Genomic DNA, 26,599 nt, shown 5'->3' on the forward strand with positions numbered 1-26,599 from the left:
CCCGCACGCGCGCAACAATCATGGGCGCCGCGCCGACACGCCATCGCGCCTCGAGTTTCCAAGCTGAAGAAAGGCAGCCGTTTCCCGCACGCGCGCAACAATCATGGGCGCCGCGCCGACACGTCACCGCGCCTCGAGTTCCCGAGCCCGAGAGAGACGGCCGTTTCCAGCACGCGCGCAACAATCATGGGCGCCGCGCCGACACGTCATCGCGCCTCGAGTTCCAGAGCCGGAGAGAGACGGCCTTTTTCCGCACGCGCGCAACAATCATGGGCGCCGCGCCGACACGTCATCGCGCCTAGAGTTCCCGAGGCTAAGAGAGAGAGCCGTTTCCCGCACGCGCGCAACAATCATGGGCGCCGCGCCGCCACGTCATCTCGCCTCGAGTTTCCGAGCCGGAGAGAGACGGCCGTTTCCCGCACGCGCGCGACAATCATGGGCGCCGCGCCGACACGTCATCGCGCCTCGAGTTCCCAAGCCGAAGAGGGAGAGCCGTTTCCCGCACGCGCGCATCATGGGCGCTGCGCCGCCACGTCATCGCGCCTAGAGTTCCCGAGCCGAAGAGAGAGAGCCGCTTCTCGCACGCGCGCAACAATCATGGTCGCTGCGCCGACACGTCATCGCGCCTCGAGTTCCCAAGCTGAAGAGAGACAGCCGTTTCCCGCACGCGCGCAACAATCATGGGCGCCGCGCCGACACGTCACCGCGCCTCGAGTTCCCGAGCCGGAGAGAGACGGCCGTTTCCAGCACGCGCGCAACAATCATGGGCGCCGCGCCCCCACGTCATCGCGCCTCGAGTTCCCGAGCCGGAGAGAGACGGCCATTTCCAGCACGCGCGCAACAATCATGGGCGCCGCGCCGATACGTCATCTCGCCTCGAGTTCCCGAGCCGGAGAGAGACGGCCGTTTCCCGCACGCGCGCAACAATCATGGGCGCCGCGCCGACACGTCATCGCGCCTAGAGTTCCCGAGCCGAAGAGAGCCGCTTCTCGCACGCGCGCAACAATCATGGGCGCCGCGCCGACACGTCATCGCGCCTCGAGTTCCCAAGCTGAAGAGAGACTGCCGTTTCCCGCACGCGCGCAACAATCATGGGCGCCGCGCCGACACGTCACCGCGCCTCGAGTTCCCGAGCCGGAGAGAGACGGCCGTTTCCAGCACGCGTGCAACAATCATGGGCGCCGCGCCGACACGTCATCGCGCCTCGAGTTCCCAAGCTGAAGAGAGACGGCCGTTTCCCGCACGCGCGCAACAATCATGGGCGCCGCGCCGACACGTCATCGCGCCTCGAGTTCCCCAGCTGGAGAGACACGGCCGTTTCGCGCACGCGCGCAACAATCATGGGCGCCGCGCCGAAACGTCATCGCGCCTCGAGTTCCCGAGCCGGAGAGAGACGGCCGTTTCTCGCACGCGCGCAACAATCATGGGCACCGCGCCGAAACTTCATCGCGCCTCGAGTTCACAAGCTGAAGAGAGACAGCCGTTTCCCGCACGCGCGCAACAATCATGGGCGCCGCGCCGATACGTCATCTCGCCTCGAGTTCCCGAGCCGGAGAGAGACGGCCGTTTCCCGCACGCGCGCAACAATCATGGGCGCCGCGCCGACACGTCATCGCGCCTAGAGTTCCCGAGCCGAAGAGAGCCACTTCTCGCACGCGCGCAACAATCATGGGCGCCGCGCCGACACGTCATCGCGCCGCGAGTTCCCAAGCTGAAGAGAGACAGCCGTTTCCCGCACGCGCGCAACAATCATGGGCGCCGCGCCGACACGTCACCGCGCCTCGAGTTCCCGAGCCGGAGAGAGACGGCCGTTTCCAGCACGCGCGCAACAATCATGGGCGCCGCGCCGACACGTCATCGCGCCTCGAGTTCCCAAGCTGAAGAGAGACAGCAGTTTCCCGCACGCGCGCAACAATCATGGCCGCCGCGCCGACACGTCTCCGCGCCTCGAGTTCCCGAGCCGGAGAGAGACGGCCGTTTCCCGCACGCGCGCAACAATCATGGGCGCCGCGCCGACACGTCATCGCGCCTCTTGTTCCCGAGCCGCAGAGAAGACAGTCGTTTCCCGCACGCGCGCAACAATCATGGGCGCCGCGCCGACACGTCATCGCGCCTCGAGTTCCCCAGCTGGAGAGACACGGCCGTTTCGCGCACGCGCGCAACAATCATGGGCGCCGCGCCGAAACGTCATCGCGCCTCGAGTTCCCGAGCCGGAGAGAGACGGCCGTTTCTCGCACGCGCGCAACAATCATGGGCACCGCGCCGAAACTTCATCGCGCCTCGAGTTCACAAGCTGAAGAGAGACAGCCGTTTCCCGCACGCGCGCAACAATCATGGGCGCCGCGCCGATACGTCATCTCGCCTCGAGTTCCCGAGCCGGAGAGAGACGGCCGTTTCCCGCACGCGCGCAACAATCATGGGCGCCGCGCCGACACGTCATCGCGCCTAGAGTTCCCGAGCCGAAGAGAGCCACTTCTCGCACGCGCGCAACAATCATGGGCGCCGCGCCGACACGTCATCGCGCCTCGAGTTCCCAAGCTGAAGAGAGACAGCCGTTTCCCGCACGCGCGCAACAATCATGGGCGCCGCGCCGACACGTCACCGCGCCTCGAGTTCCCGAGCCGGAGAGAGACGGCCGTTTCCAGCACGCGCGCAACAATCATGGGCGCCGCGCCGACACGTCATCGCGCCTCGAGTTCCCAAGCTGAAGAGAGACAGCCGTTTCCCGCACGCGCGCAACAATCATGGGCGCCGCGCCGACACGTCACCGCGCCTCGAGTTCCCGAGCCGGAGAGAGACGGCCGTTTCCAGCACGCGCGCAACAATCATGGGCGCCGCGCCGACACGTCATCGCGCCTCGAGTTCCCAAGCTGAAGAGAGACAGCAGTTCCCCGCACGCGCGCAACAATCATGGCCGCCGCGCCGACACGTCTCCGCGCCTCGAGTTCCCGAGCCGGAGAGAGACGGCCGTTTCCCGCACGCGCGCAACAATCATGGGCGCCGCGCCGACACGTCATCGCGCCTCTTGTTCCCGAGCCGCAGAGAAGGCAGTCGTTTCCCGCACGCGCGCAACAATCATGGGCGCCGCGCCGACACGTCATCGCGCCTCGAGTTCCCCAGCTGGAGAGACACGGCCGTTTCGCGCACGCGCGCAACAATCATGGGCGCCGCGAAGAAACGTCATCGCGCCTCGAGTTCCCGAGCCGGAGAGAGACGGCCGTTTCCCGCACGCGCGCAACAATCATGGGCACCGCGCCGACACGTCATCGCGCCTCGAGTTCATAAGCTGAAGAGAGACAGCCGTTTCCCGCACGCGCGCAACAATCATGGTCGCCGCGCCGACACGTCATCGCGCCTCGAGTTCCCGAGCCGTAGAGAGACGGCCGTTTCCCGCACGCGCGCAACAATCATGGGCGCCGCGCCGACACGTCACCGCGCCTAGAGTTCCCGAGCCGAAGAGAGAGAGCCGCTTCTCGCACGCGCGCAACAATCATGGGCGCCGCGCCGACACGTCATCGCGCGTCGAGTTCCCAAGCTGAAGAGAGACAGCCGTTTCCCGCACGCGCGCAACAATCATGGGCGCCGCGCCGACACGTCATCGCGCCTAGAGTTCCCGAGCCGAAAAGAGAGCCGTTTCCCGCACGCGCGCAACAATCATGGGCTCCGCGCCGCCACGTCATCGCGCCTCGAGTTCCCGAGCCGGAGACAGCCGTTTCCCGCACGCGCGCAACAATCATGGGCGCCGCGCCGCCACGTCATCGCGCCTAGAGTTCCCGAGCCGGAGAGATATGGCCGTTTCCCGCACGCGCGCAACAAACATGGGCGCCGCGCCGACACGTCATCGCGCCTCGAGTTCCCAAGCTGAAGAAAGACAGCCGTTTCCCGCACGCGCGCAACAATCATGGGCGCCGCGCCGACATGTCCCCGCGCCTCGAGTTCCCGAGCCGGAGAGAGACGGCCGTTTCCAGCACGCGCGCAACAATCATGGGCGCCGCGCCGACACGTCATCGCGCCTAGAGTTCCCGAGGCTAAGAGAGAGAGCCGTTTCCCGCACGCGCGCAACAATCATGGGCGCCGCGCCGCCACGTCATCGCGCCTCGAGTTCCCGAGCCGGAGAGACGGCCGTTTCCCGCACGCGCGCAACAATCATGGGCGCCGCGCCGACACGTCATCGCGCCTCGAGTTCCCAAGCCGAAGAGGGAGAGCCGTTTCCCGCACGCGCGCATCATGGGCGCTGCGCCGCCACGTCATCGCGCCTCGAGTTCCCGAGCCGAAGAGAGAGAGAGCTGTTTCCCGGGGAGGAAGACGGAAAAGCAGGGAGGTTAACTAGGCAGCGCCCGGTATGCTACCAACACCCTCTAAATACTTTCTTCAGGCCTCTCCAGGCCCTCCTTTCCACACGCGCTACGTCACGCCAAGTGTCCGGTCAGGCTGCTCACCAAGCGCGGCTCCGCTCCGCTCGGTTGTCTCCCTCGATGTGCTCGCGCTTGCCCAGGCAAGCACAGACACGAACGCAGTCTTGCAGTGAGCGTCTAGCTGCTGCTTGAGTCTTTCAGCCTGGCGTTGGGTGCATTTCCGTTCGCTCCTCGCACGGCTGTGTCTGTTTCGTGTGGCCGTTTCTTGTGTGGCGTGCGTACCTGTGCTAGCGCACGAATGGGAAACTGATTGCCTGCCGTGTAGCGAGTGCAACTTCGTGAAACATGGGCCGGTGCTGTGTTCCCGGGTGCCGCGGGAACTACCAGAATGGTCCCAAAGTACGTGTTTATTGCTTCCCAAGAGACGAAGTACGAAGAAAAGCCTGGTTGCGAGCCATTCCACGGAAGGATTTCACACCTACAGAGCATTCGAGGGTAAGACTCTGAAATATTGCTTAATAGGCGCTGGTAATTATCTTAGTTGTGAGCTGTCGCTCCCGGAAAGGCATGCTGTCTTTGTAGGCAATGATATCACTTCTTACACTTATGTATGAATTGTCCAGGAAGCATTTAGTTCTGTGGATGTGCATAAGGCTTGTGTAAAAGCTGTGTAAATATGTAAAAGCTGTTCACTATTCAGACTCTTTTTACTTAGTGTTTTAGGCAATGGAGAGTCATGGCGAATGGCCTTGCTTCATTTTCTCGTGCAGGTGTGTGAACTGCACTTCCACGCAGGCGACTTCATTACGACGTTGTCACACCAAGATGAACTGACAGGGAAAATAATAGAGGTGAAGCGTGACAGGCTACAGTTGAAGATTGATGCTGCGCCTTCTGTTTTTCCAAACTGCCCAAAATACTTGTCCTCAACGCCTGGACGGAGTGAATCGCCAGAGACGAAAAAAGCAAGAAGGGAAAACGCTGCTTTGCAGGAGGCTATGAGGAAGTCACTTCAGTCTAATGAGCTTGAACAGAAAAGAAACAAAGTTTCATCTTACGAGGAGTTCAAATCTAAGTTGCCTGGAATCTGCAACACGAAATTCTGGACCGTTTCTGTCGATGAGCAGTGCGTTAGGTTCCTTCTCATCGAGAATGATCCTTCACCTAATGTGAAATGCGCCTTGGTAGTTCTCCCTGATCTGTCACTTTCTGTTTTCTTGAATGGAGTGAAGCTTCTGTCGCTTCCTTCAGGCAGGATTCTGCCAGCTCAAGTATGCGACACCTCCAGCCTGTCCTTGCTGCTAGAAGAACTCGAGATAGGCTTGCATAATATACCTGAGGTGACGAAAGAGTCGAAACATACTAAAGTATTGCAGTTTGTCGGTTCACTGCTTGCAGACCTCATTGAGGACAGTGATACGACGAAAGAACAGTCTTCTTTGCTGAAATTTCTGGTTGAGCAGATAGAGCTTCTCCTCGCGAAACAGCATGTGTATAGCGCAGAGCTGCTGGTATTCGCCAGTATTTTGAATTCAATTTCTCCTCACGCATATCACTTCACAAGAGCTGCATCAAGAATCATTCTGCCCCATCCTTCCACACTGCGCCGTGTTTGCTCAAATTACAAAGCTGACCCTCTTGTGGAGCAAAATCAACCGCACTGTCTCTCCTACATCCGAGAACGAGTCAAATCAATGAAAGACCACGAGAAGACAGTGACCCTGATGATCGATGAGATCCACATAAAACCATACTTCGACTACAAAGGGGGCACAATAGTAGGATCGTCGGTTCATTCAACGGAACCAGCAACAACAGCCCATGTGTTCATGGTACAATCACTCCTTTCTGCAAACAAGGACGTCATTCACATATTACCTGTGAGCAAACTGAGCGCAGAAATTTTGCACGAGCATGCTAAGAACATAATCATTAATGTTGAGAAAATGGGGCTCAAAATTATCGCTGTGATAACGGACAACAATGCTCTGAACCGCAAGATGATGTCGTTATTTGCTACAAGTCCTCAGGTGAGCATTGTCTATCCCCATCCAGCCGATAACGCTCGCCCTCTTTTCTACGTGGTCGATCCTGTGCATCTCTTGAAGTGCATTAGGAACAATTGGATTAACCAGAAAAACCCTGGAACATGCCTCTATTTCCCTGAAATGGACTTGAGTGGAGCAATGCCCGAAGGGCCTCCTCGTATGAAAGCTGCTTCTTTCGCAGCTGTGCGGCAGCTTTATTCTTCAGAGAAGACGTCGCTTGTGAAGGCTGCTTACAGACTGAACGCAAAAGCCGTGAATCCAACCTCAATGGAGCGGCAAAATGTAAAGCTCGCTCTCGACGTCATTAATCAGTTTGTTTCAAATGCCCTCAGGACACATGGTTCCGCGTTCAAGATTCCTCAAGCTGAGTCGACTGCTCTTTTCATTGACGTTATCCTCACATGGTGGCAAATAGTCAATGTTAAGACCCCTTGCAAAGGCCAGAGGCTAAGGGACAGCATGCAAGACCCTGTAAGGTCTGTTGATGACACACAGTTAGCTTTCCTGAGCGGCGTTGTGGACTGGTTGGACGCTTGGGCAAGAATAAACATCACCAGTGGCTCGCTGACGAAAGAGACTCACAGTGCTTTGCGACTGACATGCTATTCTCTGGTAGAACTCTCGCGCTACTGCTTAGAAGAACTTCACTTCAAGTACGTACTGCTGGGCAAATTTCAGACGGATGCGCTAGAAGACCGGTTCGGCCGTTACCGCCAGCTGGCAGGATCACAGTACCACATTTCCGTGCGTCAGCTCTACGAATGTGAGAAGAAGCTTCGTCTTCAAAAACTTTTGACATTTCCACGCGAGGAAACAGAGTTTGAAGACGTAAGTGAGGATCTTGTCCCATGCAACTTTTCTGTGGCTGTCAGCGACGACGATATTACACACGCCCACTCTGACATGGATGCTATTGTCTACATTGCAGGATACGCTGCTCATGCTGCTTTAAAGAAGCTTTCATGTTCTGCTTGCTTCAGCACATTGGTGATTGAAAATCGAGAGATCGAAGCGGAAAATACTGCCATGATAGCTAACCTGTCGAGAGGAGGGCTGAAGTTTCCCCAGCCATGCACAGTTCACATGGTACTGATGACTAAACTAGTTGCAGAGAAGTTGTCTTTTGGAGCAACCGCGGAAGATTTTCTCTCCTGTAGAAATCAACGTGGTGTCGTGATTTCACAGACGATTTCCCTCCTGGACGAACACGACATTGAGACATGTGAAAATGGCCACACTGCACAAACTCTCCTGCGCTTGGTAGTACGCGTTGCAACCAACGTTGTTCTAAACAACTTTTGCAAACTAAGAAATGATGCCATACAAGACAATGCGCAGCAGAAGGCCGCAGCCCGGAAAGCAGCAACTCTTAAGAAGAAGTAAGTTTTATTCCCAAGCAATAAAAATGCTTTGCGCACACTTCATTGCTGGTGTCTCGTCGTTTTTTATTGTAAGGGTCAGATTAGCTGTACAAATACTCAACAGCGCAACATTATTGTGAGTGTCATTATTGCTGTGTGTGAAAGCTTTAAGCAAAACACAATACAGAATAAAACTAACACAATGCGCAGTAGACGGTGTTTTTTTTTTCAATGTTCACGAACTTCTACTTTAACAACTAGATATACGCATGTGCGGTCTGTGCGGATGGATTTTACCGCACGGCAGACATCATGTACGTGATAGAACCTAATAATTAGATGATTAATTGAAATTAACTAATCAATTTTTTATTATAATGACCAATAATGCGAAATTGGCGGCCGTATGCTAAATTGTTTATTATAAAAAACTGTATTAGCAGCTCGAACTTTCTTGACAATAAGGTGTTCTGCAATAAAAAAAATATATAAAGCAGATAAAATGATAGCCTAAGGCGCGCACAAACTAGCGAATTTCTTTTCTGCAGCAACGACAAAAATGAAAATGAAGGAATCACTTATAAGGCAGCTACGTACGGCAGTACCCGAATAGTGCAGACGGGCGCGGCGCGCTGAAATCGCGGAGCGCGGGGCCTGCACGGTCCCTTGGCGTGACGTCACGCGGCCGGTGGAGAGGCCTTAGCATTGAGAGGGTGTTGTATGCTACCCTACACGTGGGAAGTGGAACGGAGGGAGAGATAGAAAAGGGAGAGAACAAAAGGATATGATCGCTTTTCCACGTGTCCGTTGGCGGTTACTTGCAGGGTACATAGGGCACACACTGATTGTTCACGATCTTACACTAAGTCCTCAGTCCTTCAAGAACTTTAAAAGTGCCTTCAATGCTGTCCTCTGCGATGAAGGCTTACTCCAAGGACCCAGAATCTTGGCTTAAGTAAGGGGCCGAGGATCTAAACGGCGGAGTGTTGCAGCCAGGAGTGCACGCTCACGCTTATACCGATGGCAGTTACAAAGGTGTTGTATAGTTTCGTCTCACCCACAGATCTCACACGCAGGAGAGTCTGCCATTGCGATTAAGTGGGAGTAGGCATTTGTGAACGCCACTCCCAGCCACAGGCGACACAACAGCGTAGCATCGCAGCGGGAGAGGCCGTACGGAGGACTGAGTTGGAGGAAGGGGTCCAGGCGGCGCAGACGGCATGTGGAGTTGCTAGTAGAGGACCATGACGCTAAAAGCTCTCTTCGGCCAAGGATTCGCAGATGTCTTGCTGCGTCAGCTCTTGTCACCGGTATCTGGACAATGTTGGCACTACCGTGAGCCGATCGAGCTGCAGTGTCAGCTGCGTCGTTTCCAACAATGCCAGAGTGTCCCGGTATCCACTGGAAGACGATGTCATGACCTTCTTCCTGCGCCTGGTGCGATGAGAGAAAATTGCTCTTGAGCTTGGCAGGTGGCTTCCTCGTTCCAAGACTACAGTGGCGTTGGCCGGCCGGCGAACCTGCTGGTGTGCTTGTTGAGTTGCGATGGTACTGCCAGTCAGCTGCGTCTCCTACCGCTCAGGAAGCTCGACCGCTCACCGCCGTAGGCGATTCGAGAAACTTGGAGGAATGACCGCCGGGTTGCCAGTGGAGAGCGCACAACCTTGTTTGTGGCGGGTCGGAAAGGACTGACCCGAACTTTCTGGAAGCCACTCTCCACGCCTGACCAATATGGTTCAGTTGTACTCTGGACTTTATGTGCGTGTGCGCGCCTGTCCTCGCACGAAGCAAGAGTTGTACATAACGCGTTACAATTGATTCATCATCGTCAGCCTCACTACACCGACTGCGTGGCAAAGACCTCTCCCATATCTCTCCAGTTAACCCTGTCTTTTGCCAGCTGCGGCCACCCTATGCCTGCAAACTTCTTAATCTCATCCGCCCACCTAACCTTCTGCCGCCCCCTGCTACGCTTGCCTTCTCTTGGAATCCACTACGTTACCCTTAAGGATCAGCGGTTATCTTGCCTTCGCATTACATGCCCTGCCCAAGCCCATTTCTTCCTCTTGATTTCGACTAGGATGACATTAACGCACGTTTGTTCCCTCACCCACTCTGGCCGCTTCCGGCGTCTAAAATCTACACCTATCATTTTCCTCTCCATGGCTCGCTGCGCTGTCCTTAACTTGAGCTGATACATTTTCGTTAGCCTCTACGTTTCTGCCCCGTAGGTGAGTGCCGGTAAGATGCAGCTGTTGCATCTTGAGTGATATTCAATTTTATATTTAATGAATATTTTTTTCAAACGGTATACGCGTAATTCAATTACGTTTTTCTGTAATTAAATAATCAATCACTGAAAAAAATGGCTGCCTGTTCACAATTGCTATGAACGAAATACTGTGCGAAAGCAGTTTTTTGCAGGTGGATGCCACCGCAACGCACCTGAAAGCGTCATTGAGGTCTCCACTGACCCAGGAGCCAGTTATGTCCGTTCTCAACTTTTTCATCGTCGATGCCAATTTACCCGATGTAAGCTGGCGGCCACTGCTCCAATGTCGAGTCACTGCAACAATCCTGTCAACGCCGAAGCGTATTGCTCTAGTGCCGTGTTTCTCTCAACACGTTGTCCACGCCAACGCATGTAGCGCACATCTCTGTCACTACCGCTACGTAGCTAAGAGCGCGAATATTAGCTTGATAGTAGCATTAGTTGCTGAACAGGTCGATTGCAATGCACAGCACGAGAGTATATATGTTGCAGTTGCAACACGAGGAGGGATCGGCTGCGGCGATAGCCTAGTGCTCTCGTGCAGCGGCCAGCGAAGCTGAACTGTTCGCGCCGCCAAGGGTGTTATAAATTAAGCCGCAGTAGTTTATTAGTCTAAGTGAATTTGTTATGTCAATAAACGTTGTAAGGCAAGTAACGCAGTAGTAGTCATATTACTTTTCTAGGACTGTTATTGACAGCTGTAGTCAATCGCAGGTGGAGTTATTGTAATCGGTTACTTACCTGTAACGTGTACAAGACAGGCGTGAGGTAATGAACAAATGCGGCTATCCCAATATATGAACGGCGTTTACCGCCGTCGGCTAGCCCGTGCATAAGTTCTGGCTTTAGAGAATCGCTGCCGTACGGCTCCCCTGTCAGCACAATTCGCCCAACAAGAGCCCTGCGAAGGACCGCGCTCGTATTCGGGATGGCCGCATCGTGACACTCCATTCGTCGGGCTGTTGCAGTGTCCGCTTAACAAACCGTGTTTTCTCTTGTTTGCCTCTCTCGTATAGTGCACTTTAGTTGCAAGCGCAAGCGCTCTCTTCTGTTGTAGTCTGTTACATATTGCGTTGCATTGTTTTGGAGAAAACTGCGCATGCGTTCTAATGAGTGCTATGTAAATCCTCTATCAGTCTCTTCGCTATATAAAGTTTGTTTTTGTTGTGAGCCTTTGACTGCGACGTCTCCTCTGGCTCGCGGCCGGCGAGAACTGCGCAGCAAACGACCACACCGCCACTTGGTGGCTGGGTTCTGGCTGAGCTTGCCGCGCTGAATTGAGTCTCCTCTGAAACAACTATATACCACAACACGCTCTAAGGGTGTCGAGCGCATACAACTAGTGCGCAAAGTGGCATTTGTGAAGCAGAAAAAAAACATTAAAACGGAGTTATGTACCTCATTCAGATTGCGAGGTAGTACTCTTTACAGCAATTTTTTTTTTGTCAATGGTGCCAAGTTTTATTTCCGTGCAAAAGAAACGCAACAAAAGTCGTTCTACATTTCCAACGAGGCAAGTTCGAGTTCTCGTGCGAAAAAGCACTTCAGCGCGTAGGACGGCGATTTTTTTATCTCTCTCTTCTCTGTTGATCGTTGCCCAACTGTAACTAGAAAGTAAACGGACCCTCTAAAGGAAGCGCATTGCACTCCGAGAAATGAGCCGGTGAGGTGTAGTTTTCGTTAAGAAAGGCCAACAGGTGCTTGAGAAAACTGAGCTTCCTGAACCTTTCAAGGCCGCCGCAGGAACTCGCGCTGGGTAAGAACTCGATGCCGTAGGCGACAAAACCGTACTTGAAAGACGTGTAGTTTTGTTTGACCTCGCAGATCTGGAAAGACAAAAACTTAGGCAATTACGACGGCTCAACTTAGCAGGACAACTGAACGAATGTGAAGCATAAGACACGCAGAAGCGCTAACATAGATGTTTTATTCGGGAAAAGTGAATTTGAAGCGACCGAATGCGATAGCACACACTTTGCGGCTTGAGCGTTCGTTGCTGTTTGATGCGACCCTGCAGCAGTGGCTCTAATCTCCCGCCACCACCACCCCTTATCGAACTGTTCCGCTCCGTGCACGTCGGATGGCGCTTTAGTGTTCGGAAAATTGTTTTTTGGGGGAAAGCAGTATCTGTCTCACATATTTTGATGGGCACCCCAACCGCGCCGTAAGGGAAGGGATAAAGGAGGGACTAAGAGAAGAAAAGAAAGATGTGCCGTAGGGGAGGTCTCCGGAATAATTTCGACCCCCTGGGGATCTTCAACGTGCACTGACATCGTACAGCCACGGCCGCTCAATGGCAACGCACTTGGTGCGGCCCGTCGCGTCGCGCCGATTCTGCTCGGCGAGAGCGTGACGCGAGCGTTTACAGTTTCCGCCGTCGGGGCGCTACTGCTCCGGGACACTTAGCAGTGGGGAGAGCGCCCGAGCGCCGCAGAACCAGTGGGTCTCACTAGAGTCGTGACTCTAGGTCTCACGTGTCGCAGCGTGTTTCTTTTCGATTCACGACTGCTGTATTGTACGTGCGCACGTGTGTGATCGTGCACGGTGTAAGCAGATGTTTTAGCACATGCAGTGCCATGCCGCGCAACTGCTGTGTGCCGCTGTGCAGCACCAACGCAAGGAAAGATCCGACGATCCGATATCATGAATTTCCATGAGATCCTCAGCGGCGGGCAGCATGGTTGAAGAAGAACATTTCCCGGGAGGGCCCGGGTGGAAGAGGCACCAAGTGGGAGCCGAGTGATAAATCGCTGGTATGCTCACTGCACTTTACGGACTACAAGAAAGAAACGAAACTGAAGATTCTACTTCCGACAGCGGTTCCGACTGTGTTTCCGAACTACCCAAATTACATGCAAAAAGAAAGTGAACAAAGAAGAAAGAAGTGGCCACGAATTGACTGCTCTGCTGACTGCACGGCTAAAAAAAACAGAGCCCAAATGTGAGTGGAAATGAACTTTTTGCAGAGGCACGCGAAGGGGTTTCTAGTGAAAGTGCCTTGTTAGTCAAGAATGTATACCAGCTCACATTAAAAGCCGGCTGCGATAATTCTGCGCTGGTTGATGAAGCTTGTCAGACAACATTCGATATTTCGAGAGTGATAGATGATGCAAAGAAGATTGAGCGCAGGCTGAAAATGAAAATAGCTCGTCAGTGTAAAGCACCACAAAAGCTGCAAGCCGAGCACAACAAATTAAAAGAACGTTTGCAATGGTACGAAGTAAACAAGGAGATTCAAGATTTCAAGAAGGTAATCAAATCATCCGAAGCACAGGACAAAACAGCTCTCTTCATCAAAAATCAGGTTTCTAATTGCTGCAAGCAAAAATCAGTGTACAATGAACCTGTCTTGAGAGAGTGTGTGTTATGGAAAGCGTGCTCAAGCAAGGGCTATGAGCATGTTCGCTCGAGAAGCCTTTTCAAGCTACCGTGTCGTACCACACTACAGAAATATGTGAGTCATTCAACAGGAGAAGTTGGAGTCACATCCCTCATCAGAGAACGTCTTCGTGTTGAGTACGAAAGCCTGAGTGTGCCGCAAGAGGCTTTCTGTTCACTCATCATCGATGAAATGGCGATTGCACAAAAAGTAATCTATGACCGGGATGTTGACAAGTTTTTTGGCCGCGTAGACGTCGGCTCTACAGAGCATGCTACAACAGTCCCTCAGGTGCTCAATCGCCTGCTGTGCTTCGTTTTGAGAGGGTTGTCGACACCTTACGTTATACCAGTCGGCTATTTTTTCACCCGCTGCCTGAAAAATGACAAGCTTCATTCTATGACTATGGAAGTAATGAAAACAGTGGAAGAACTTGGTTTTCGTGTGGCTAGAATTGTGACGGACAACCATCAAACTAATGTTGCCCAATTCAAAGGCCTTTCAGAGGATGGTGCACTTGCCCACGCTGTACCTCACCCTTTTAGGGAAGGTAATCCACTCTTCTTGTCCTTTGAGCCAAACCATTTATTCAAGAATCTCCGCAACAACTTCCTAGAAAGGGAAATGGTAGATGAAGGGCAAGCCATTCGAGGTGGATTCTACCTAAGGAAACTTTTTGAAATTCAAACTCAACTCCTCGTTAAGCCCGTAAGGTTCCTTACACGGGCTCATGTTGAACCAAACAACCTCGAAAAAATGAAAGTGCGCAGGGCCGTGCAAATATTTTCTCCGCCTGTTATTGCCACTCTCCAGTACGTTCAAGAAAATTCACAGTGCCACCCGGATGCGTCTCAATTCCAAGACTGCTCTGCAACAATCACCTTTATGAGGATGATAGCAAAGTGGTACGCTCTACAAAAGATCGCTTCAGTGAAGCCATGGAGACAGCAGGAAGAATCATTCACTGTATCTGACGACGAAAGACTGTCTTGGTTAGAGTTGGACTTCGTGTGCTATGTTGAGGACATTCAGATACAAGGCGGCAGGTCCAAACGAAAACTCACCAAGGAGACATACGAAGCTACGCTCTTGACAACAAGATCAACAGTGCCACTAATTGAGTACCTCCTGGATCACGTCAAGTGTCTTCTCAGTGAAGTCTTTCACGCCCATACTATTGCATTTCATTTAACTGAATCTCTTGTATTTCAGCTTCCGCTATGTCCTGACACAAGCTGTTAACAGCGATCCTGTTGAATCGCTCTTCAGCAGCCCGAGACAATTCAATGGTGGAAACGACAGGGTCGACGCACGGGCGGCAGTGTTCACATCAGAAAAACTGCTGAAGGTACCATCTGTAAAAAAAAACAATTAGGCAGGTGAGGAGTTACATATTTTGCCATTCTTTATGCAGGTTGGAATCCTGCAAGCAGCAAAGACAGCAAATGCTCATATGAACTCCGAGGCGAAAGCAACTGTTAAACTTCCCATCCAGGATGGTAAAACTTATGCCTTGTCAGCTGCCATCTCATCTGCAGCCAAGGAGCTCTCGAGTGAGCTTGAATTCATCACTATGTGGAGTGAGCCGGTAGCTGACATAGAGTTGGCACCAATGGTATAACTGGCCGGTTACGTTGCACGTGCATGTGAGGAAAAGGTACAGTTGGTTTACAAGTTTAAAAAATTGGATTAGGCTTGCATTTATTTGTCCTTTGTTTAGATAACTAATTCATATACATATATAAACTGAAATATGCCTGAACTCTTTTAGTACCGTTTTTCATTGTTATGCTCGTCTTCAGGTGGCTTGTGATTCCTGCAAACTCCTTCTTCAAGCAGCGAGGCCAGCTGGAGCAATTTATGGATTGATACGCAACGTTGACGATGGACGGCTAAGGTACCCAACAATGGAAGCAGTTGGCCTGTGTAAGCTTGTATGCACCTTTGTCACCCAGGTCATGAAGTGCTCGGACGTGAGACGAACCAGCAGGCTATGAACACCTTGACGTCCGCAATACTTCCTCATTTCACACAATGTCCGGCGTTGACTTGTGGAAAAGAGGATCGCAACCACGCTGAGGACCTCTGCAAAGTATTTTTGAGCAAGCTGATAAGACCATTGTTGACGAACTGGGCTAGCAACCTGAATTCGACAGTGGAAAAAACTTTGCTTACACATAAACCTCTCTCGAGGAAAGTTGTGCGCTTGTAAAGCTTTCAGGTTCTGTGTACATGAACTTTGAAATGAAAAGAACTGGACTCAACTTACTGACTTCTGGTTGTCGTGTTTTCTTTTCGACCATTGATGTAGGCTAGTAGTGCCCATTTGCAAAATATTTCCCGCGTATACCCGTGAACCGGCTGAACTGTAATGCTGTAGAATTCTGCGTGTCCAGAAATGTAAAAGAGCGTCAATCATCGGCTCTAATTGTGAACCAGACTGATCAGAGTTCGGACTTCTTAAAACAAGCATTTTTATGCTAACCAGCTAATATATGCAACAAGTTATTATAGCGAATAACCGGCTTCCTGTGTGTCGCACGCGAGTTACTGAACAGGGGAATGCTCGAAGAAGCGCACCCAACATAGGTGCCTTCCGAGGCAAACTGTCGCTGACAAGCGCAGCGATGCTGACGTACTGCTATCAGTAGCAAACCGCCAGTTGGCATTAGCATTCATATTTTGTGAAATACCGCTACACAGCTCTTTTTTCGCAACAAATCAAGCGCTGACCGCGCGGCCGCTGCAGCTCTCCGCCCGCAACTGTGCCGGAGCAGTGGCGCTGCTGCGGTGCCGATGGGAACTAGGCGCGTCACGCCTCTCTCGGCCGACGCGACGGGCCGCACCGGCCGCACCAAGTGCGTTGCCATTGAGCGGCCGTGGTACAGCACACGGGCGCCTTTGCGTTTCGCTTCCATCGAAACGCGGCCGCTGCGGTCGGGTTCGAACCCGGGAACTCCGGATCAGTAGTCGGGCGCCCTAACCACTGAGCCACCGCGGCGGGTAAGTGCACATTGTTTGGAAGCGATGAAAGTGATGAAGACAACGATATCCCAAGCGCAGCACGAGGGGCTCACGTTTAGCACGCAGGGCGAGTGTCCAAGCCGATGGCTGGCGAAGAAGAGGTCATTCGGAACGGCCACTTTTTTGAAAACCGCGCATTGGTCGCTCAACGCCGTATTTTGGCATGCTCACCTAAATGGCCGTCCGTACCGAGCTTCTGTCTTGAAATATGCCCTTCCCCGTGTTATGGAACTTCGCGATATCGTTTGGATTAAGCAATATCAAATGCGTCATTTTTGGATAGTGACCTGTAAGAATGGGGTATCAGAACAGAAGCTCGCTGACTTGGTAGAGCTGCGCGTAAAAGGGCTGAAGCTACTCTGGCTGCCCCGCGACACTGAGCTTCGTCGGATGGTACACGTTGTGGAACCGCATGCAACTGTACGTTCGGTGTAGCGAAAAAAGTGACAGTAGCAGAAGTGCAATTAAATTAATAAATAAACAGCATATGATTTCAATATGTGTCTACAATAACTGCACCTATAGTTGTGAACAACTCACAATACCAACAAATGAAGGTATGCAGACAGAATATAAAGAAAAATAGAATACGTACGTGTTCATGAAAAACAGTACTCGCAAAAAGAAAAGCCAAACACGCATAGCCATTCATTCTTCGGGTAGAAAATACAAACAGCAAACCACTAAGTTCCGATCACAGTGAAAGATGGGGTTTCACCTTCGAACATTTCCCACACCTTAAGAGTATATAAGATTCAGGCCTTGGGTGGATATAACGGGCACGGCTAGTCTATGCCTTGGTGCAGCAGGGTTGGACACCTCCGGCTACTGTACCGTACGCCTCGATGCATCCAGTTTCGTCGCTTTGGTCACACAATGGTTAGCTGAGTTGACCTATGCCGATAGGTTGGGTGAAAGAGACTGGTTCAAGTAACATGATATAATGTCTCAGCTCATCACATTCAGATGCCGTGGACGCTTCCGGAGAGCTCAGCACAACACATCCACCCACTGCCTTTCGATCCTCTTGAGCTCAAGCCTCCAGACCTTGGCCCGCTTTGATATGGCGTGCCCGACCTTGAGACGGCTGGTGGTGAACAAGCATAGCGAACTCACAAGGGAATTAAAAGAATCCTACCTCCTTCACAAGAATTGTCACACGCGCGTAAGCACCCTATCGGTTATCATTCGTTCCCGTGGAGCATCATTTCGTGACGACAATGGTTAATGTAAATGTTATTTTTTTCAGCTGTGAACATGCGCACTTGGTTGTTGGAATGTTCTGCATATACTTGTGTAATTCCAATAAATCATGCAGTTGATGATCGGCGCTTTTCTCGTATACTGGCTTGCCCTTCGTGCGTTGCGCTGTACTTTTTAAAGCATGTTGCACCAACTATAGTTCACTTCGTTTTATTGCACCTTGTGTTTTTGTTTGAAGGCTGGGGCACGTGTAGATGTCACGCTGGCATCTGTTGAAAACTTCCGGGAGTGTTCGTTTTTATATACATCCCCGTAAAGACATTTCTTTCTGAACAAAGCATTCAGTTGGCAGTAAGCGCAGTGTCTAGCCTCGTTCGTGGCCTCCTCCTTTCGCGCTCTTACAGTGACTACGCTGACCGGGAGACCGAGGCTGCCAGCTCGCTGTTCTGACGTTGCGGATACACTTCACTGAATGGCATGCCGCGAAGACGGCACAAACCATTGAATGCTGTGCGCAGCCATGATTGAGAAACGCATGCGTCGCACAGTCTGGGCTTATGTGGGTAGCGTGCATGCGCTTACGCAGCCTCCAGTTGTGCACTCACTCACAAATGCCAGAACAGTGGTTAGCGCACAGCACCGCGTTTCGCTTTCATGAAAGCCTGAAGCAGGAACGACTATAATACGACCATGGAAGCAAAAAAATTGGCGGTGGTTTAGCTCTGGTTAAACCTGGAGTAACACGATAGCTACAGCTGGCCGAGCGGAACTCGTTTAGCAGCTGCTCCGCATCACTTGAGCAGCCACGGCGCCGCGCGAACCACGTGGCAGCGTGGCGGCGCAGCCACAGGGTGCGGCGCCGCCGCGCTGAATGCTCGAAATGCTACCCTAATGTAGCTATCACTACAAAAAATATAAAACGTACTACCGTGGGGATTAAATTTATGGGGTGAGGATGAAGTTGACGATTGGTCGAGAGGTCGTGTAACTTTTTGAAGTTCGCTCTGATGAGCGCCAAAAATTTCAAAGGGCCCCCAATATATTGGAGGTAGGTCCACCCCAAAAAATTATTTCAGGTGGATTAGCGAATTTATTAATATTGTAGCGGATGGACTTTAGGCGCTTTGCGATGCGCGCCCCCCTTTGTCGCGACTGTCAGCGGCAGAGTAGTCGAACGCCACACTAGAAATTTATCAAGCGTGATAAGCGCACGCGCGGGAGCGAGGGTGAACTTTGTGGTCACTCGGGGCACTCTTGCCGCGAGCGTGCGGCGTCAGATTGCAGCGCCGCGGTGCGGCCCCGCAGCTACTTCCGCGCCCGGAGCCGTGGTCTCTCCACTTCTGCTCACGACTGTAAAATCGCTGTATTCTTTTTCTAGTCGAAATAAGATAAAAGATGCGATTACAAGAAGCAGCCGTTAACTCGACCTCAAAGATTATTTCGGACGTTTTTGCACTATACGCACAAAGAACGTAAATATGTGAATGTGTTTGCACTCCTAATTCCGAAATGTTTTCCCAGCAAGCGAGGTAAGCCCTCGTGGAGTCGTAAACGCAATCGCGCACTCTCCTTGCCGGCCGCGTTACTCGAGCAATTTCTCCACTGCATGGGAGTCTAGTTGCAATCAAGGCATGACGTTGCAGCTAAGAGCTGGAATCTGGTGGCGTGCGCTAGTAACACCGTGATTGGACGATGGCAGGCCTTAGAGCCCGCTGCTTTACAACGGAAGCCAAATACTATACCACGCACGAGCACAGACTCGGGATGTTAATAATCGCCATCTTCGCCCGTGCATCTTCATCGAAGATGTCGTTACCTTATACTTGGATAACAGCATCAACGCCGACAACTTCTCCTCGCATTATCCACAGCGCTTGCGGTGCCTTCCCCTATAGTGTTACGGAACTTCGGGCGCCATTCCTTTCTGAGCACAAGGACTGAATGAGGTTTTACGCGACAGAGTTTAGCGTATATTGCTCACGGGAGAGCCCAGTGCCTTTGGCGTGTCCAGAAAATCCTGATGGGTCGACAGGTTTGTGGCACGCCTCAACCATTTTGCCTTGCATCAGTAATTCAAACGCTCCACAGCGATCACAGAGTACAAAAATGATGACCTCATTTATATAAAATTCCTTATTGATTTACAGGGTGTGAGGTCATTCCACCGTAACAACGTAGTGCCTCTGAAGAAACGCAATCGCGCTGAAAAGAAAAATGGTCAAGCCGGGACTCGAACCACTGCCTCTTGGGTCGTGAGCCTGGTGCGCTAACACTTGACTACTGAGGACAGTTTGGTTGGCTGCTCTAGTTTAGGGGCTTTATGCGACCACTTAATACCGCATAAATAGCAAGAAATGAAATTTTTATTAAAAAACTCGAAGGAAGCAAGAAAAAGAAGAAAATAACAAAGGCCTGTGTCTGCTAAGAGATATGCACGCAAAGAGAAACCCAGGCCGCTTAAGGGGCCCATTAACTCTGCTGTGTCATACCTTTACGGCAGAGCCGTAGCGTCCTCCGAATCTTGCTGTTGTTTGGCATCTTGTTTTGGCGTCGCGAGTATCAATCAAAGTAAAGAACAGTTTACTTCGTATGTGGGCGTAGAAAAGAAAACGGAAGTATTATGTAAAACAGAACTTGTGAAACGTTTTGGTCATCCGGTTCTTTCGGTCTGCTTTGAACGCACTTCGGCAGCACTATGTTGCGTTCACAGTGTGCAATCCTACTTGGCGGCCGCACTAATGGCACAGGCCCCGCAAGAAAAACCGCGTTTGTGATCTCATCGTCTGGCGCGCATTTCAGGGGAGTTAGTTTAAGCAACCTATTTTAGAAAAGTTGTTTTTTGGGGGCGTCATTACTTTACAATGCAAGAACGAGTGTATTGACATTGCAACATGAATACGCCCGGAACATCTGCGCAGCATCATGCGCAACCTAATTTTACTACTCGAATGAGTTCTCAGTTCGCGGCAGTTGGCATCATGACCACGGGTTAAAATCGAGGTTGCTTACTAAGCCCCATTCAAGTCAGGGTTTTGTATTTAGGCAGGCGCCTACGTATCGGCGCCACAGATGAATGTACACGAAATAGAAAGGAGAAAAAGGGTGTAAGATTTTTAAAGAAGGAGTAACCTTCCCTCTAGCACACTCTCTTTTATATAATTGGGGGGGGGGTGGGGGGTGATGCCCTAGAGGACAACTTGTTCCTTTTTAATCCCGGATAGGCGCATTCATATTTTAGAGTGTAGTGATCCGATATATCTTGCCCGTTCAACAGTCATGTGCTTCGAGTTCAGACAGCTCACCTTAGTTCGGTAAGAAATCGGATTGTCGTGGGTGTACGTGTACCGGAAATCTTGGTGGATCGAAAACTCGGTTTTGGTGACGTTGTCGAACATAAAGTTGTTGGTTTGGTTGTCGGCACAGACCTGCCAAAAACAAGCCAGAAATTATCACTGCCGCGCGCCATCAGGTCAAGGTGCAAGTTCATGCCGCCACGGTATACCCGTGGATAAGTAGCGCCAAGAACAAAATTGACAGTGTGCAGGTTGTATCAAGCTAGAGCATGAGGGTGAATTCTTCTTAATATACAATGTAAACGAGTGAGGGGCACTTGCCTACCACAATTTGACTATACATGGCTTGCACTGACGTCGTAGCTGGGAACCCTGGGATACTGTTCCGCCATGTTGGTGCAGTCGCAGCGGCCGTGGTGCACTTGATGCAATTCGCGCGTACGGTGTACTTCGACGGCGTTGCGATGGTTATCTGCGCTGTTGTTGGATGCTCCAACCGCACTTGTTTGGCGAAATCAGCAAACACAAACTTTTTTCGTCTTCCAAAGGTCATCGAGCATCAAGGTGACCGTACGAAAGCTTTATGCGCGAAGCGACGGGAGGTGTGGCTGGCTCGTATAAAACGTGCCGATCTCAACACCGAAAGGACGGGCATACGTGTTTGCGGCGCCCACTTCGTAAAAGGTAAGTCCGCTGCATATGCACAACGTTTATCTAGGTGCATGAAGTACAAGCATAGCGGAAAATCTCATATTAAACAAATTTTTCTTGCATTTTGTAGGCAGACCATCGAGACTGTGGGAGGAGACGGGCCCGGACTGGGCCCCTACGCTTTTGCTCGGCTACAGCGCAAAACATGGTGATCCCGGTCGCCACGCTCGCGCGGCAAGACGACGGACCCAGAAACGCGTGGCTCAAGCGGAGTGTCAGGCTGAGGAGTCGGGAACAATGGAGGCTACGAATCCAAATTAACATTGGGCACATCTCTGTGAAGGCACTGTCGATCTTGTCGCGCTACCGGACCGTCGAAAACGGCAACAGCGATGAGCATTTTGAAACAGCGCAACAAAGACGGGACGTGGAAACTGAGGTGTAAAGACAAACATGCGCTGACTAACAACTGGATTTATTGAAAAAAACACACAAAATATATACAGAGTTAGGAAAGATTAATCACCACCATAGTCAACTCATGCCACATGTGACGCCAGATATCCAATCTCCCCTTCGGAAAGGGCGACCGATGGGCAACTAATGCACGTTGCGCCTTTCTCACGTATAAGAAAAGCTTCAAACACTTCTCGCGTCATCTTATCACAATGGCGAAACACGATATTGGTGTTCTTATAGTCGGGGGTACATTTGCATTTCTTGCAACGGAATGCACCTTTAGTGAGAGGGTCTCCTTCTGTTTTTCTTCTTTTCGTACTCTTTTTCGTGTTTGCATTTGCACCTTCTGCAGTGGACCGCCACGTGTGACAGGGGGTCTTTTTTTCTGGTGTTCTCATGTTCCATGAGTCGCTTGTTGATGCATCTTCCTGTTTGGCCAATATATGTGGCGCCACACGAGAAGGGAATTTAGTATACTACCCCTACCTCGCAAGGTACATAAGGGGAAACATGGCGCACCTGACAAGCCCTTTTGTTTCCCTCCTGCCTCTGCCTTACCTGTCTACACATTCTGCCTAATTTCTTCGGGGCAGAAAATACGACGTCAACGCCATATCTGCCTGCCACTTTTTTGAGCCCATGGGACATGCTGTGCGCATATGGAACCACTGCCGGCCTTTTATTTTTATTTTTATTTTCATTTCTTGCACTCGGCCGAGCCCCATACTTCACGTGCCTAAGCAATTTTTCCGCTGCCCTGGAAATGAGGTGAGCCGGATAGCCATTCGCGCATAATCCGTTTGATTGGGCTCCAATGCTCTCCCCAATCATTTCATGGCAGGACTTCTTGAGTGAAGATTGGAGGCACGACAAGATAATGCCTTCTTTTATAAGCTTGGAATGACCTGACCTGAAGTTTAACAAGGGCTTAGCCGATCTTGGCCGATAACACCAGCACACGTGCTTGTCTCGGGAAAACAAAACCAAATCTAGAAACTGCAGTTCCTTGTTCGTGGGTACCTCTGTTGTAAACTTTAGCCCACGCCCGTACTCATTAAACACCTTAAGAACATCGACTAACATTCTAGGCAGGCTGTCTGTCGGGGTAAACACCAAATAGTCGTCGACATAACGAAAAATACGCACCCCTAACTCCTTCGAAGCTTGCCCAATCGCCCTGTCCACAAAACTCAAAAAAAATGTTAGCCAATACAGGTGCAACCCTGGAACCAATGCATACACCGGATGCTTGCACAAATGACTTGCCCTCCCACTCAACAACTGTTGCCGACAGGTAGAAGGACAAAATTTCTAAAAAACTATCAACAGACACACCACATTTTTCAATGAATGCACTTTCGTCATTGTTCTGTGTGATGCACATTTTAACGGCCCTCATGAGCTCTCCGTGTGGCAATGAATAGTAAAGGTCCACTACGTCAACGCTGAAAAACTTGCAGATCCCAGGGTTATCCAGCTTAAGGTGCTCCACCAGCGCATCCGAATTCGGAATCACGAATGGGTCTGGCAGGGCCAGCGCCTCCAGTTGCCTTTGAAGATAACCTGAAACTACATGCTGCCAGGTCCCTCGTTCGGAGACAATGGAACGGAAAGGTTGGTCCGGCTTGTGTGTCTTAATGGTGAAAAAAACTTCGAGCTTCAGTCCTGCCGACTTATTAGCTGCGTCCGCCAGCTTGCTCAAATTGTGGTGTCTCAAAAGTTCGACCGCCCGCCATTTCACCTTAGAATCACTGAAGTCAACTTCCTTGAAGTTTCTCCCCAGGGCTTCTGAAGCTTTATCCGCATAGGTGCCTGCCGGAAGGACCACAAAGCAACCCTCCTTATCGGCCGTCATCAACGCGAGCCCACTTTCAGCCAGGAAATCAACCGTGTTCTTCATGTTCCCGCTCTTTCGTTGCATACCATGGGTTCTGCTCAGCACGGTAACACATTCCACAGTGCACCTCGGGCGCATGTCCTCAGGAGCCAAACGAATGATGTTCCTTAAACAAGCTACCTTCTCTGCAGGATTCAGGCGAGGTTCAAAGGCGAATTTTGGCCCCATCCGCAACACTTCTTTGTGTCTCTCAGGTATAACCTTGGTGCTGAGGTCAATGAACCGTCCTTGCTCCGTGCTGGATCGCTCCCTTTTAGGCAGAGTTGGCCGAACTGCATTCCAGAGGAATTCCGTGACTGACTCCGACGTAGTGCACCACTCCCGATAATCCCGCTGACACTTGCAGGCCACACGCAGCTGGTCCTTGAAGATGCGTGCTTGCCGCCACAACTCCGATTTGTATATCTTGCACAACCTTCTTTTGTGGCCGCTTGAAGGCTCGAAGAAACCGCTCGCCGCTTGCACTTCTGCAGGGCAAGAGGCATGTTTGACATGCCAGGAAAGCACTCTGGCCTTGCACACACAAATGGCCATGAGAGACACTATAATGGCGGGATTAGAAAGATCAAAATTTGTGCACATGTTAGAGCCCATTGAACTAGAAATAACATTGAGTAAAGCAGAAATTTGGGCAAGTTGGTACGTACCAACTTGCCCAAATTTCTGCTTTACTCAACAGCGATGAGCTTGGCCAGTTAATGCGGGCCATAATGCGCGACGCGACAGGCGAGACCTAAATTGTTGGTCGACAAATCTGTAGCGAGCGATAACAATCTCTCCACGCATGACCCTTTCTTTTTTGCGCAATAACTTGTTTGGTTTCCAAACTAAGATAAACCAGCAACGGTTCCTTTCATATGCCCATAAAAATAGAATAACTCGTGATTTAATCAGAAGTCGTCCAGGTTCAGTACATATGAAGAAATGAATCACTAGCCTGACAGTTTGTAAACAGTTCTTTTTAAGACTTTACTGAGTGATTGCTTACACTCAGTCACTTGTGGATTTAATAACCGTTATTTCTTTACTCATCCTTACAAAGATCAATGCCCTGCGGCTTACCTCTCCAAGTAGAAGCACCTTGTCCCCTTGCAGCTGTTTTGCCGACAGTCCCTTCACCCAGCCGCTAGTGAAATAATTATGCGCCTCGGTGGACCTAAACGCCTTCATTTCTTCAATGGTCAGAAAGCTTGCAGAAAAAACAAGGTAATTGACGATATCACCGTAACAAATCTCTGGAAATATGTCGACATCGCTTGTGTCCGTTCCCGGCCGCAGCATGAACGGGTCGATATTATCGCAGAGACGCACTTTTTCCGCATACCGAACGAGCTCCGACCCCGTAAGATCTGAGCGGTAGGTAGCGTCTAAAGGCTGCTTACTGAGAAGCGGCAGCATGCCACACAAAAGGCAACAAAATTGCACGTGTTACCACTAGCGAGGAAACGCGTGCGACCCGCACTCCACCGACTCCGCACAGACTGCACCAACATGTCCGCCGCAGCGCGCGCCACCGGACGTGACGTCACATGCAAACCATGCATATTCCGTTTCACACGTAGAGCAGGCAACGCTGCAGAGGCTGCGGAAGTGATGCGTCCGCGGAATCATATTAGTCCGCCACGTATCATTTCTCCTTCACGAAGCCTCGGAGAGTGTTTGGACCAAAACAAAGAGCGGTATAAATGAAGAGGTAGCACTAAAAATTAGTCGAAGCTCAGTAATCGGACCCTCTGGCTGCAGGTATCACTAAGTGTGAACTAGTTTTTAGGCGCGGATGAATTAAGGGTGATTCGCCCTGCCAGCCGCGTATCAGACCGCCAAACTCATTCTTACTTCTAGAATTCTCGATTAGTTGCATGACGAAATTGTGGCAAGAGGTAAAACGAATTCCAGGAGATTGCCATTCAAGGCATTTAAGTTGCAATGAAATATGCTTGCGTTTGACTTTGGTGGTAGGGCTAACTACTTATTGGGCGCGGACGTAGCTATGCCATGCACGAATGCTTTGCATGCCATGTATGAGACAGTGTATATTATCTGTGCATTGTTTCGTGAGGGTGAACACTGCGAGGTTGCTTAGAAGTTTAATTGGGATTCAGGAGCTAGAAATCCCTAACGGTAAAATATTACTGTCTTCCCTGCAGTCATAAGTATGCCTGAGCTCCGCTTACATATAGGCGTTTAACTGATGAAGCCTTGTGATGGTAAATAGGCTATTTTAAGATGTAAACCTCGGTTGGCGAAGGGGCACTAAGCAGGAAACCTGCAGGACAGGCCCCAGACGGCATGAAGGCAGCATAGTAAAACTACTCTGCCCACACGGGCCCACATAAAACGGAGCTCGAGAAACACCGCTGCCACGACACATTTCATGCGTGAATAGTTTTTAAACAGCGTGGATGGCTGTATGCGTAGTGATAGGCTTTATTACGGCATACGTGTTTGGTGAAGTGGTACTTTGCTACGCTATGCAAGAGAGGGGAGGGGGGGGGCTAATAAATTAATCTGAACTGCTTTACATTCTGATTTTTTCTGCCCTTCGTTATTGGCCGATGACCTCGCAATTACGTCAATAGATCCATCAGTCATTCAGGCGGACAGACCATAAGAATCAGCCCATAGAGGCCTTGTATTCATTACATGTCTTCCATCCA

At 51.2% G+C, this 26,599-nt stretch overlaps 1 protein-coding gene and 1 pseudogene across 1 annotated transcript in view; one reads left to right on the forward strand and one right to left on the reverse strand.

The window, feature by feature from the left end:
* Nucleotides 1–11,500: 11,500 nt before the first annotated feature.
* Nucleotides 11,501–26,599, reverse strand: part of LOC144106978 (uncharacterized) — an 87,916-nt gene continuing 72,817 nt past the window's right edge. Inside the window, exons 15-16 of the mRNA XM_077639949.1 lie at nucleotides 20,945–21,067; nucleotides 11,501–11,862 (exon numbers count right to left, since the gene is read on the reverse strand). Of these exons, the coding sequence (XP_077496075.1) occupies nucleotides 11,644–11,862; nucleotides 20,945–21,067 (342 nt within the window). The 3' untranslated portion in view covers nucleotides 11,501–11,643. The remainder of the gene's footprint in view (nucleotides 11,863–20,944; nucleotides 21,068–26,599) is intronic.
* LOC144107298 (uncharacterized) lies at nucleotides 13,608–19,175 on the forward strand (annotated as a pseudogene).

This window comes from Amblyomma americanum, chromosome 10, assembly GCF_052857255.1.
Source record: "Amblyomma americanum isolate KBUSLIRL-KWMA chromosome 10, ASM5285725v1, whole genome shotgun sequence".
Taxonomy (NCBI): Eukaryota; Metazoa; Arthropoda; class Arachnida; order Ixodida; family Ixodidae; genus Amblyomma; species Amblyomma americanum.